Here is a 12,104-nt window from a genome sequence, read left to right as displayed (position 1 = left end):
GTGGCGGGCACCTGTAGTCCCAGTTACTCGGGAGGCTGAGGCAGGAGAATGGCATGAACCTGGGAGGCGGAGCTTGCAGTGAGCTGAGATCGCGCCACTGCACTCCAGCCTGGGAGACAGAGCAAGACTCTGTCTAAAAAAAAAAAAAAAAAAAAAAAGCATAAAAATAAAATTATGTGTAACTACGCATGTATGAATTGCCTTAATTGAAAAAAATGAAATTATAAAATTGGAACTAGCTTGGAAAACACAAGATGTACAGAAACCTACCCTCCTTTAAATAATAGATAAAGCTATGGAATCGTCTCTAATAACTTTTAAGACATTGTCTTAATCTTCTCAGGCTGCTGTAATAAGATGCCATCGACTGGGTGGCTTAAACAATAGAAATTTATTTATCATAGTTCTAGAGTCTGGGAAGTTCAAGATCAAGGTGCCTACAGATTTGGTGTCTGGTGAGAGCCGACTTTCAGATAATGTAGACAGCTGTCTTCTCACATGTCCTTTCCTCCATGTGTACTCATGGAAAGAAAGAGCTCTCTCTCTCTCTCTCTCTCTCTCTTTCTCTTCTTCTAAAGGCACTAATCCCATCATGAGGGTCCTACCCTCATGACCTAATCTAGACCCAATCTCCCAGAGACTCCACCTTCAAATAGCCATCACATTGGGGTCTAGGGCTTCAACATATGAACTGGGGGGAAGGGAGACACAAACATTCAGTTCATAACAGAAATAAATCTTGGCCTAGTGTGGTGGCTCATGCCTGTAATCCTAGCACTTTGGGAGGCTGAGGCAGGAGGATTGCTTGAGACCAGGAGTTCCAGACCAGTCTGGTCAACATAGTGAGACCCTATCTCTATTAAAAAGAAATGAAAAATTAATATAATTAAAAATTTAAAAAGGACAGACCACCAGTAGTGACCCACACCTGTAATCCTAGCACTTTGGGAGGCTGAGGCAGAATGATCACTTGAGCCCAGGAGTTTAAGACCAACAAAGCAAACCCTGCCTCTATTTAAAAGAAGGAGGAGGAGAAGGAGGTGGGAGGGGTAGGAGTGGGGGAGAAGGAGAAGGAAGAGGAGGAGAGGGGGGAAGAGGAGTAGGAGAGGTAGGAAGTGGGGGAAGAGAAGGAAGGGGAGAGGAGGAAGAGGAGGAGGAGGAGAAGAGAGGGAGGAGGAGGAGGAGAAGAGGAGGAAAAGGAGGAGGAGGAGGGAAAGGAGGAGGGAGGGGATGAAGAGGAGGAGGAGAAGAAAGAAGAAAGAAGAAGGAAGAAGGAAAAAGAAGGGGGGAAGGGGAAGAGAAGGGAAAGGAGGAGGAAGAAGGGGAGGAGGTGGCGAAGGAGGAAGAGGAGAAGAAAAAGAAGAAAAGAATGCTGAGAATGCTGACTGCTTTATTTGAGGCTATAAAACATGGGAGGTTGGGAGGGAGTCTAGATAGGAGTAACTTCTGGCTTCTGTCTGGTCCCCCTTCCAAGAGAAGATTAATATTATCCAATAATCCAGAATTCCATTGATATGTCATTGTCTCCATTACCCCCAGGTAATGGTGACTGATACAGATACAGGGGTCAGGTGGAGGAGGAACGTGTCTGGCCTGGTGGCTATTTTGGAGGGAATGACAGATGCTACCAGAGATTATCAATTTCTTAACGTTATTCTTTACAACTGGGTTGCCCCTTCTCAGATTGCCTGCAGAAAGGCCACCATAATAGCAAAGATGGTGAGGGGCTAGAAAAAGGGGAAATGTGGATGCTTTCATGACTCATTCATAGAAATGAACTTTTTAGTTCATCCTGGATGACTGACACTAGCAAATATTTGATTATCAAAACTCTACCCCTGTAGTTGGGTTTTCATAGTATTCATTGCTCTTGAAGAGCACCAAAAAATTTCATTCCAAATTTGACATATTTTGAGATGACTGTTCAGAAAGCCTGCAAAGCTGTCTTTTGTGGGGGAAATTTGCATCTGCAGAGAATCTGCATTGATGCAGACAGGCTTTCTCTGGAGCTCTCCCTTGTCTAGATCTAGGAAAGATTAAATGAGAGTCTGGCATCTTTAAAGGCCTGACAGAAACTTTTACCATCTATTCCTTCTAAAGGCTACTCTCTGTGAGATTTCATTTGTTCAGCAAGACTGTCTTTGCTAGCCAAGCCTCTTCTTCTCCCCCTCCCATAACCTGTCTTGCCACCAAAACCTGTTTTGCCCAGATGCAAGCTCCCATTCTTTCTGTAACCTCAAGGTGGTATAAAAGCAACCATTTGGCCATTTCTCTGAGTTTTTATATTCTGTATGACTTCCACACACGTGTGCATCAAATAAAATTTGCAGGAGACCGGGCCTGGTGGTTCACACCTGTAATCCCAGCATTTTGGGAGGCCGAGGCGGGCTGATCACCTGAGGTCAGGAGTTTTAGACCAGCCTGACTAACATGGCAAAACCCCATCTTTACTAAAAATACCAAAATAATAATAATAATAATAATAATTAGCCCAGCATGGTGGCAGGCACCTGTAATCCCAGCTGCTCTGGGAGACTGAGGCAGGAGAATTGCTTGACCCGGGAGGCGGAGGATGCAGTGAGCCAAGATTGCGCCATTGTACTCCAGCCGGGGCAACAAGAGTGAAACTCCGTCTCAAAACACACACACACACATACACAAAACTCCTTCTCCCCAAAGGCAAGGCAAGGGAGATTAATAAATGCGGTTGTACTTTCTCGATTCTGGTGAGAAAGCTGAAATCATCTGCTTAAAAAAAAAAAGAAAAAAAATGGGGCTGGACACGGTGGCTCACTACTTGTAGTCCCATGGGAGGATCACTTGAGGCCAGGAGTTCGAGACCAGCCTGGGCAATATAGCGAGACCCTATCTATAAAAAAATAAAATTTGGAAATGATGTATTTGTGTTGGAACCTCCGTGTTCTATACAAAAATATCCCAGTGCAGCTCCTTGGTCTCAGTAGGATGCATGAGCCTTCAACCTTCTCAGCCTGGGCTCAGAAAATTTCTTGGAGGAGATTAATTTGGAGTTTGGTTTAAAGGAGAAGCCAGTGGCAGCAAACGCTATTGGTTATGAGAGGTCTCTTTTTCTTTCACTGTCTTCCTTCACCTTCCCTAACTGCCATTCACTGGGCAGAAGAAATAAAACAAAGTGAACTTTGGCACATTCTTTTCTCAAGCAATGAAACTCTTATCCCTTTTGTCATGGCAATGGATCTCAGAGTTCACCTAATTCCCAGGTCCCAGATCTCAAACGATGGCCTGAGGCTAAAGAGTTTGTTTCCTAGGGTAGCTTGGAGCTTGTGAGTGAGGGGAATTACTACCGTGTCCTCGGCGTTCACCCAGAGAGGAACCAGAGATTAGCAACCACTGCCTCTCCCCCGCCAGACCTTGTTGGGCTCATGGGAAGCACATGAGTCAGTGTACTAGGGATTCCTGGCGCCTCAAGGGTTCAAGCAACCCTCACACCAGTAAAGGCGGCCCTGCCTCGCAAAGGCAGGACGCGGAGGTGGAGAGTTGCGGGGCGCCATGCAGCCGCCAGAGGACGCAAGTGCCTCAAGTCCCCGCGCGATGGCGTCCCCCGGACCGGGAAGGAAAGGTGGTCCGCCTGCGAGGAGACGCGGACCCGGCCAAGGAGCCCACAGGGAGAGCCGGGCTCCGCCTCACCCCCGAGCCGTCGGGCTCCGCATCCGGCCCACCTGTCCCTCCCTGCCTACCAACCCAAGAGCCTCACCCTGATCTGCGCTCGCGGGGTGACCTCGACGCCCGGGCGGGGACCGAGGGCACTCTGAGCTCTGCGCCCAGCTCCAAGACCCACTCCGGCTCCGAGGCGGAGGCCAGGTCTTCATAGAGGAACGACTGAGGGGCCGAAGCCTAGGGGTAGCCCGCTTCAACCCTGGCAGCCGCGAAACAATGGCCCCAGGGGCTGCGGGCGCCGCGGCTGGCGGGGAGGAGCAGGGGCGCCCGGGCGCTGGAAGCCCCGCCCCTCGGCCGGCGCCCTGACAACGCGGGCGGGCTGGGCTGCACCGCCTGCTCCCCGCCCCTCGGCCGCCCGCACCGGGCGGGGCCCGGGCCAGAGCGCCGCCGCCGCCGCTGCTGCAGCAGCAGCTGCTCTGCAGAGTGGTGGCCGGGGCCGGGGCCGGGGTGCCCTCCCTCCCACCTTCTCCCGCCATGAGCCAGGGAAGTCCGGGGGACTGGGCCCCCCTCGATCCCACCCCCGGACCCCCAGCATCCCCCAACCCCTTCGTGCATGAGTTACATCTCTCCCGCCTCCAGAGGGTGAAGGTAATGTGTAGGGAGCGGGCGTCGGAAGGACCCGTGGGGATAGAAAATGGGGCCGTTTGAGCCCTGGCAAAGGTGGGCTTGGGGATCCATGAGAAGGAGATGGCTGAGAGGCTTGCGGAGCTGGAGTCCGAGGGTGCGCACGTGGGGGCGGCCGCGGGTGGGCAAGGAGCCCTGGAGAGGACGATGCGGGCTTGTGCGATAGACAGACTCGAAGATGTGGAAGAACTGAGTAGGTGGGGATGGAGGACTGCAGGGGACCCTAGGGTTGGAGAGATGAAGGACGCTGGGGAATGCGGATTACATTCTGCAGAGCCCGATGGCTAGGATGGAGTTAGAGGCTACGGGAAGCCGGGGGTGGGGGCGGGGGCGTGCCGAGTGTTCCTCCGAGGCATGACTTAGAGGGAAGACGTTTCTGGGCCGGGAGCCTGCGACCTTGTGCCCTTTCCTACACTCCCTCTTCCCACTCCCTCCAACCCCCCTCCACCCCGCACTGCAGCACCTCCCGGTGGGGGCAGGGAGGCTGAGAGGGAGGTTGGCTACAGGAAGTGGAGGGCCGCGCCAGCCTAGGGGAACTGGGAGGTGGTGTGGGGAGGGAGTGTCCAAGGTTTCTGCTGTCATCACCTCCCCGGAGGCAGGCTCCAGGGGCTAGGTTTGTTTACCTGCTTCTTCCCCAAGGCAGCCTATGGAGTCACCCTGGCTCCTGGCAACCTCTCCCATGCGGAGTGGGGCCGAGCTCCTGTCTCCCATATCCCCCAGTACTATAGGATTACTGTTGAGCAGTGTTAGAAACTGACCTCGGGCCTGAAAACTGGACCTCTCGCTGTTTACAACCCTCTGCCTCCTAGGCCCGAAGTGGGAAGATCTGTGCACCTGGTTTCTGTTGGGCATAGGAGCTATTTATGGAACAAGATGTGGGGGAGGAGGACCTATCTCTAACCTACTGTACATCAAGCACAGCGCCCTGCACTTTCGCTTGCATTCTTATTAAATCCTCTAACTGCTAGATGCGTTTTATGACGTTCGGTTTTATAAGTGGGGTAGGGAACAACTGAAAGACAGGAAATAAGGCCCTTGATGCCATTAATCTTTTATCCTCTTGCCCTCATTGGTATCTTCATCCCACCTTGGGTCCCAGTCCCCTCTTCTGTTCCCACACCACCTGTCACATGCAAGGGATGATGGCTGTTTGCTCCCGGGTCTGTCCTTTGTGGGAGAGGGATGCTGTGGAGGGAGCATATCCAAGCTCTAAAGTGGCATTCTCTCGCACCCTTTGCAGTTCTGCCTCCTGGGGGCATTGTTGGCCCCCATCCGAGTGCTTCTGGCCTTTATCGTCCTCTTTCTCCTCTGGCCCTTTGCCTGGCTGCAAGTGGCCGGTCTTAGTGAGGAGCAGCTTCAAGAGCCAATTACAGGATGGAGGAAGTAAGTGGGGGATCAGCCCCCAGAGACCCTATTTCTCTTCCCTGCTGTCTATTCTGATCCCTCTTTAAGAAGAAAAGGGAGGATTCTGAAACTATTCTGTCTAGCTTGGGTAGATGAGATGAGTCAGCCAAGCTCAGACGTGGTTCCCAGACCTCACCTCTAAGTAATGTGCCCTGGTATGTCCCAAAGTGGCCAGAGACCTTGGCCCCTTGGTCACATCCTATTTAAGGGTAAAAGAGGGGTGCCCTACTTTCCCGGTGCCTGAACCTGGGGGCGGGTGAGGGTTAGAACCACTGCGTCCGCTGATACCCAGCCTTGCCCTGGCAGGACTGTGTGCCACAACGGGGTGCTAGGCCTGAGCCGCCTGCTCTTTTTCCTGCTGGGCTTCCTCCGGATTCGGGTTCGCGGCCAGCGAGCCTCTCGCCTTCAAGCCCCTGTCCTTGTTGCTGCCCCACACTCCACTTTCTTTGACCCCATTGTTCTGCTGCCCTGTGACCTGCCCAAAGTTGTGTCCCGAGCTGAGAACCTTTCCGTTCCTGTCATTGGAGGTGAGAGGGTTCAAAGCAGGTGAAGGGGCAGGGTGACAACTCTGGGCAAAAAAAGTCAGGAATGAAGACACTGGAGAGAACTGGCCTCCAAGTGGGGAGGGACTGTTGGCAAGTGAAATATAAATTAACACCCTTAGTCAACCAGTCTTAGATTCTGAGGGCTGGGACAGAGAGAAGGTGTTGGAGGGAGTTCTGGTCAGTGCTCTAAAAGGACAACTACTATAAAGGGATTGTCCCAGGGCAAAGAGATAACAGGCCAGGCGCGGTGACTCACGCCTGTAATCCCAGCACTTTGGGAGGCCCAGGCGGGCGGATCACCTGAGGTCGGGAGTTCGAGACCAGCCCCACCAACATGGAGAAACCCCGCCTCTACTAAAAATACAAAAAAATTAGCCAGGCGTGGTGGCCCATGCTTGTAATCCCTGCTCCTCGGGAGGCTGAGGCAGAAGAATCGCTTGAACCCAGGAGGCGGAGGTTGCGGTGAGCCGAGATCAGCCATTGCACTCCAGCCTAGGCAACAAAAGCGAAACTCTGTGTCAAACAAAACAAAACAAAACAAAAAGAGAGCTAGCAGAAACTTCTCACACTGTTGAGGAAGTGGAGGCTGCAGATGTTACTGCCCCTGGGTAGGAATGAAGTGATGCCTCTCTGTATCCTTCCCAAACCCAGCCCTTCTTCGATTCAATCAAGCCATCCTAGTATCCCGGCATGACCCGGCTTCTCGCCGCAGAGTGGTGGAGGAGGTCCGAAGGCGGGCCACCTCAGGAGGCAAGTGGCCGCAGGTGGGTAAGGGTCTCAAGACCATCTTCTCACTTGCCATGTGCTCCTCAACAGGCTTCCCTTTCCTCTCTCCTCAGTCTTGTTCAGCCTTCTTCACCTCATGCTGCTCTTTTCCCGCAGGTGCTATTCTTTCCCGAGGGCACCTGTTCCAACAAAAAGGCGCTGCTTAAGTTCAAACCAGGTGAATACAATGATAATGCGTGATGGGCTGTAGGAAGAAGAAGTTCCAGATTTGGGGAGGGATTCTGAAGTAACCCAGGAAGTGGAAGGGTGGGAGGGCTGGGAGAGGAAGGGAGACAGGGGGCCTCCTAGCTAATGCTGACAAGTTGGGGAGTCAGAGAGAAAATTGTCAATGAGTGGAGCAAAGCCGTGTCTCATTTGAGAACTGTCCCAGACCTCCATACCTCATGCCCTCTGCCTGCTTCTGTGTACTAACCTCTGCCTTGTGGGGGTGGGGGGTGGAAATGGGATTTAGGAGCCTTCATCGCAGGGGTGCCTGTGCAGCCTGTCCTCATCCGCTACCCCAACAGTCTGGTGAGTCTTAGTCCAAGAAAGCGTGGAAAGGGGGAGCACAAATCCACCCCAAATGGAAATAAGTGAAAACTGTTGGTGCTATGATGGGATGTGCACTGGGGGTGTGACCAGAGGTGGGATCAGGCCCTCTGCTCAAAGGTGATTGGCCAGTTTCAGGGGAAAAAGTAATGCTCTTCTGCCCTCACCTCTGTTTCTCCCATAGGACACCACCAGCTGGGCATGGAGGGGTCCTGGAGTGTGAGTTCTGGTGTTTCTGGGGTGAGGGTGGGGAGGAGGGGTCCATCAGAGAATTCCTGACCCATCTTCCAATCTCCAGACAAGGTGAATGGCCCTTCTTCATCTGAGGACTGAGAGAACTCTAGAGGAGACACCACTTTCCCCCTGATGTCCCCATATAATCTGGCTGTGCTTAGATTAGCTATCCCACCTAAATTGTTCCTGCTGTAATTATGGCTCCTATGCACTTATTTTCCCGTGTTTCTGTGATTTTCTCCCTCGATTATCCCTTCTTGAGAGCCCTCACCATCAGCATGCCTCTTGCCTTTTTCTTCCATTACTCAAACCTCCTCTTGCCTACAGTTCTTCCTCTGGCATATCCATGCAGCTCTGCTCTCGTTCTCTACCGCGTTTCTGGCCCTTCCGTGTGTCTCCCAACTGCATATTCACCCACCTGACTGTATGTCTAGGAGCCCATCCCCATATCAACAGGCAGAACTCTTCCCACTCCCCGGCTGGGTTGGGGAAGGGGAGTGGGGTGTGGGAGCCAGGGAAGGAGCCCATAGTTAGAGATTGGTGAGCATCGAAATCTCTCTTCTCTTAGACTCCAAGTCCTCTGGCTCACAGCCTCTCAGCCCTGCAGCATTGTGGATGTGGAGGTATGGCTCCCATGGGTGGGGTGGGAGAATGTACATCTCACACTCCTGAAACCTTGGGAAAAGAGGGTGGGAGTGGTCATACCTCACTCTGAGGTTCTGATCAGAATTGTGTGTGTCTGTGTTTCAGTTCCTTCCTGTGTATCACCCCAGCCCTGAGGAGAGCAGGGACCCCACCCTCTATGCCAACAATGTTCAGAGGGTCATGGCACAGTGAGTGCCCCACAAAGTATTTCCTGGAGCAGTTGCACAGGGCAAGGAGCCACCAGGGGGTGGAGGGGGGGCAAGGTTTTCAGGCATAGATTGTGGAGCAGGCAGTGGGAAGGGCTGTTGAACAGCTGAGACAGAGGAGGGGAGATTTAAAGGGGCCTGATCTACTCCTCCAGTCAGCTTGCCAGGGTCAGGAACCAACCCTCAGAAGTTTCTCTGCTTCCTTCCCCTCCATCCTATCCCTCTTCATCCTGTAGGGCTCTGGGCATTCCAGCCACCGAATGTGAGTTCGTAGGGAGCTTGCCTGTGATTGTGGTGGGCCGGCTGAAGGTGGCGTTGGAGCCACAGCTCTGGGAACTGGGAAAAGTGCTTCGGAAGGCTGGGTAAGTGGTTTTGAAAATGAGGGTGTGAGCAGTGTCACAGAGAGAGAGAGGGAGAAACAGAGAGTAGGAAGGGGAGAAATGAGAAGCAGGAAGGAAAATCTTAAAAATGAAAAAATCTGGAAAGAAAGATAATGGAGTAAATAAAAGGAAATGGGGAATAAATGGAAGGATATGTAATAACGCAGGTGAAAAAAGTAAGAAGGGCTCTCAAGGACTATGAGTCAGTACATCTTAGAAAAACAGCAGCTGAACCTGTACTGGTGGAACTCTTGGTACTGGGGCTGAAGTCCTACTCGATGGTGTGTCCAGAAGGAAACTGAGACAGCTCTCTGCCTTCAACAATTCCATTGTAGGCTGTCCCCTGGCTATGTGGACGCTGGGGCAGAGCCAGGCCGGAGTCGAATGATCAGCCAGGAAGAGTTTGCCAGGCAACTACAGCTCTCTGATCCTCAGACGGTGGCTGGTGCCTTTGGCTACTTCCAGCAGGTAAAGGAGCTGGAACAAAGAGCAGAGCAGAACCCAGGCTTCCCTCCAGGATGACACGTTTCCTAGTGGCCGTATCAGTCACTCACAGTTTGGAGTCCTCAGTGCATGTTCTAACAGCTGTTGTTAGATGGCCATCCCCTGAAATCCACTGAAGATTCATTTTTTAATCAAGCATTAAGAGCAATGTTATCATTATGAGGACGAACAAGGTAGAAATAATCAGTGAGGACTATAAATTTCTGAAACCACTTGAGGGAGTGGCAAAGGTGGGGAATCATCAGACCTTGTGGGGGGCCGGGTGAGGGTCTTTGAAGAAGAGCCATGAAGGTTACTTGGGAAGATGACACGTAGAAGCAACAACACTGGACAGTTAGATGGTGGAGAGCTGGAGACCCAGATGTATCTGTAGGACTTGGGCAGATTATTTTAAATATCCTATAGCTTCTCTAGAGGAATTTTCTCAAGATTCTTAGCAAGCCGTGTATTTCAAGATTTAACCAAGTTCCCCGGTCAACTTACAAAAGTCCTAAAAGATTCTTAATGCTTATGAACAACCAACAATGGTCCCAAGGAGCTTTTTGATCTGAGATGCAGAAAGTGACCCTCAACATCCTCTGAAGGGACAGAGTGACCACGTGCCTAGATTCCTTAGATTGAGGCAGACTGTCCCTGAAAAGAGCTTCCCCGACTTGGCCTGTAGCAGAGCAGAAACAAATTCAGATGCCGTGGTCTCCCGCAGAGCTGGTACAGCAGGCATGCTCCTCGCGTTTTTCATAAGAAATTATGCCTGTGGCCCCCTTTCCATCTGTTGGACCAGTTCTTCTGCATAGGCTGAGTCAGAGAGAACCAGTTTGTCTAGCCTGGGGACCAGGACTGCCGTCCACTGGCATGTCAGAAACTTCATGGGAGCTTCAGCGTTCCTGAGGGATTCCCTGACATTCCTAGGAGATTCCTTTGTGGGAGGGCTTTGTCACCAGGTGACCTGAGAGAAATTCCAGTGACCCTAAAGAGTTTGGGGCTCACAGTTCTGAGGGGAGCAATCACAGGGATCACCCCTACTATTTGCTGAGAAGAGGGAGGAGTCAGCATTGCCCTGGTTTCTTTTTCACTCCAGGATACCAAGGGTTTGGTGGACTTCCGAGATGTGGCCCTTGCGCTAGCAGCTCTGGATGGGGGCAGGAACCTGGAAGAGCTGACTCGTCTGGCCTTTGAGGTACTGGGGGGCGGGGGGGGGGGGGGTGTGCTTAGTGGCTATGCTCACCCCACTCCAGGAGGCCTGTTCTCGTATGCCGTTCCCAGTAGCGTCTAGATAGTAGGCACTTGGTATCCAACCGAGTACCACAGTGCCTAAAACTGCAGACCCCCAGCCTCTATGTTGAGGCCTAGCTGGGAAAGAGAAGAAGGAAGAAGACGGAAAAAGCTATAAAGTCTACAGTTCTGCAGAAAGGGCACTGAGGGTCAGGGAAGGCTTGTGCACCACCCTTTTGGAAGAGGAGGAGCCTGTCAGGCCAGTCTGTGGGGCAGGGTGAGGCCATGGCACGAGGAGAGAACTTGACTCACATCCCTTTCTCTCCCAAGCTCTTTGCTGAAGAGCAAGCAGAGGGGCCCAACCGCCTGCTGTGCAAAGACGGCTTCAGCACCATCCTGCACCTGCTGCTGGGTTCGCCCCGCCCTGCCGCCGCAGCTTTGCATGCTGAGCTGTGCCAGGCAGGACCCAGCCAAGGCCTGTCCCTGTGTGAGTCACTGCCTTCTCAGCCCCGCACGGGCACTTGGGGCACCGCCAGCATCCAGGAAAGCCCTGGGCTGGGAGGGAACAAGGGTTAGTGACCAGTGCTGGTGATCAGAGCCTGTGAGAAGTGAGGCTGGGAGGAACAGGCTGGAAAGGAAGAGAGGGCACAAACCTGGATTTGAGAAGTTAAACACAGTAGAGGGACAAGATGTTTCAGTTCTGAGAAAAGAGCCGGGGGATTCTCTTCTCGTTCTTAGATCTTTTCACTTTTCCGCATCTCTGATTTGTCCAGGTCAGTTCCAGAACTTCTCCCTCCATGACCCACTCTATGGGAAGCTCTTCAGCACCTACCTGCGCCCCCCACACACCTCTCGAGGCACCTCCCAGACACCAAATGCCTCATCCCCAGGCAGCCCTACTGCTCTGGCCAACGGGACTGTGCAAGCACCCAAGCAGAAGGGAGACTGAGCGCCTCGGCCTCTCGCCCCTCCTCCTCAGGGCAGCGCCAGGGGCCTCCCCTGTGCCTCAGCCCCACCCCCTCCTCCTCAGGGCAGCACCAGGGGTCTCCCCTACGCTCAGCCCCTCTCTGCTCCTGTTTGAATTTTGTTATTGTTGTTTGGTTTTTTTTTTTTAAGTTGATTTTAATTTTTTGTTTGGCTGATTTTTTTTTTTGTAAAAAACTATTTTATATATAAATATAAATCTATATCTATTAAAAAAAGGAAGTCCAGTCACATTGACGTTATCATTACTTGGGAAGGAAAGGGATGAATGGTTGTAGGACGCCTGTTGGAAGATCCCAAAGGTTTCCAAGGTTCATCCTCTTGGCCATAGCTGGATGAGTCTTCCTCACTATCAG

At 52.3% G+C, this 12,104-nt stretch overlaps 1 protein-coding gene across 1 annotated transcript; it reads left to right on the top strand.

Moving 5' to 3' along the window:
- The first annotated feature begins 4,069 nt into the window (after positions 1 to 4,069).
- Positions 4,070 to 11,898, top strand: LPCAT4 (lysophosphatidylcholine acyltransferase 4). Its single transcript, XM_025390862.1, has 14 exons — positions 4,070 to 4,284; positions 5,561 to 5,703; positions 6,031 to 6,251; positions 6,921 to 7,033; positions 7,152 to 7,212; positions 7,507 to 7,565; positions 7,768 to 7,802; positions 8,386 to 8,440; positions 8,568 to 8,650; positions 8,905 to 9,030; positions 9,384 to 9,516; positions 10,631 to 10,729; positions 11,095 to 11,251; positions 11,538 to 11,898. The coding sequence occupies exons 1-14, from the start codon at positions 4,171 to 4,173 to the stop codon at positions 11,711 to 11,713; spliced, it is 1,575 nt and encodes a 524-aa protein (XP_025246647.1). The 5' UTR covers positions 4,070 to 4,170; the 3' UTR covers positions 11,714 to 11,898.
- The last annotated feature ends 206 nt before the right edge of the window (positions 11,899 to 12,104 follow it).

Source organism: Theropithecus gelada, chromosome 7a, assembly GCF_003255815.1.
Source record: "Theropithecus gelada isolate Dixy chromosome 7a, Tgel_1.0, whole genome shotgun sequence".
In the NCBI taxonomy this organism is placed as follows: domain Eukaryota; kingdom Metazoa; phylum Chordata; class Mammalia; order Primates; family Cercopithecidae; genus Theropithecus; species Theropithecus gelada.
Note: the sequence above shows the minus strand (reverse complement) of the source record. Positions and strands in the feature narration are given on the sequence as shown.

What these genes read in the sequence shown, in the direction of transcription:
- LPCAT4 (XM_025390862.1), top strand. Translation starts at nt 4,171, where the DNA reads ATGAGCCAGGGAAGTCCGGGGGACTGGGCCCCCCTCGATCCCACCCCC. An exon ending in AAAGTGCTTCGGAAGGCTGG is followed by an intron (nt 9,031 to 9,383) that starts GTAAGTGGTTTT and finishes ATTCCATTGTAG; the next exon opens with GCTGTCCCCTGGCTATGTGG. An exon ending in CCTTTGGCTACTTCCAGCAG is followed by an intron (nt 9,517 to 10,630) that starts GTAAAGGAGCTG and finishes TTTTCACTCCAG; the next exon opens with GATACCAAGGGTTTGGTGGA.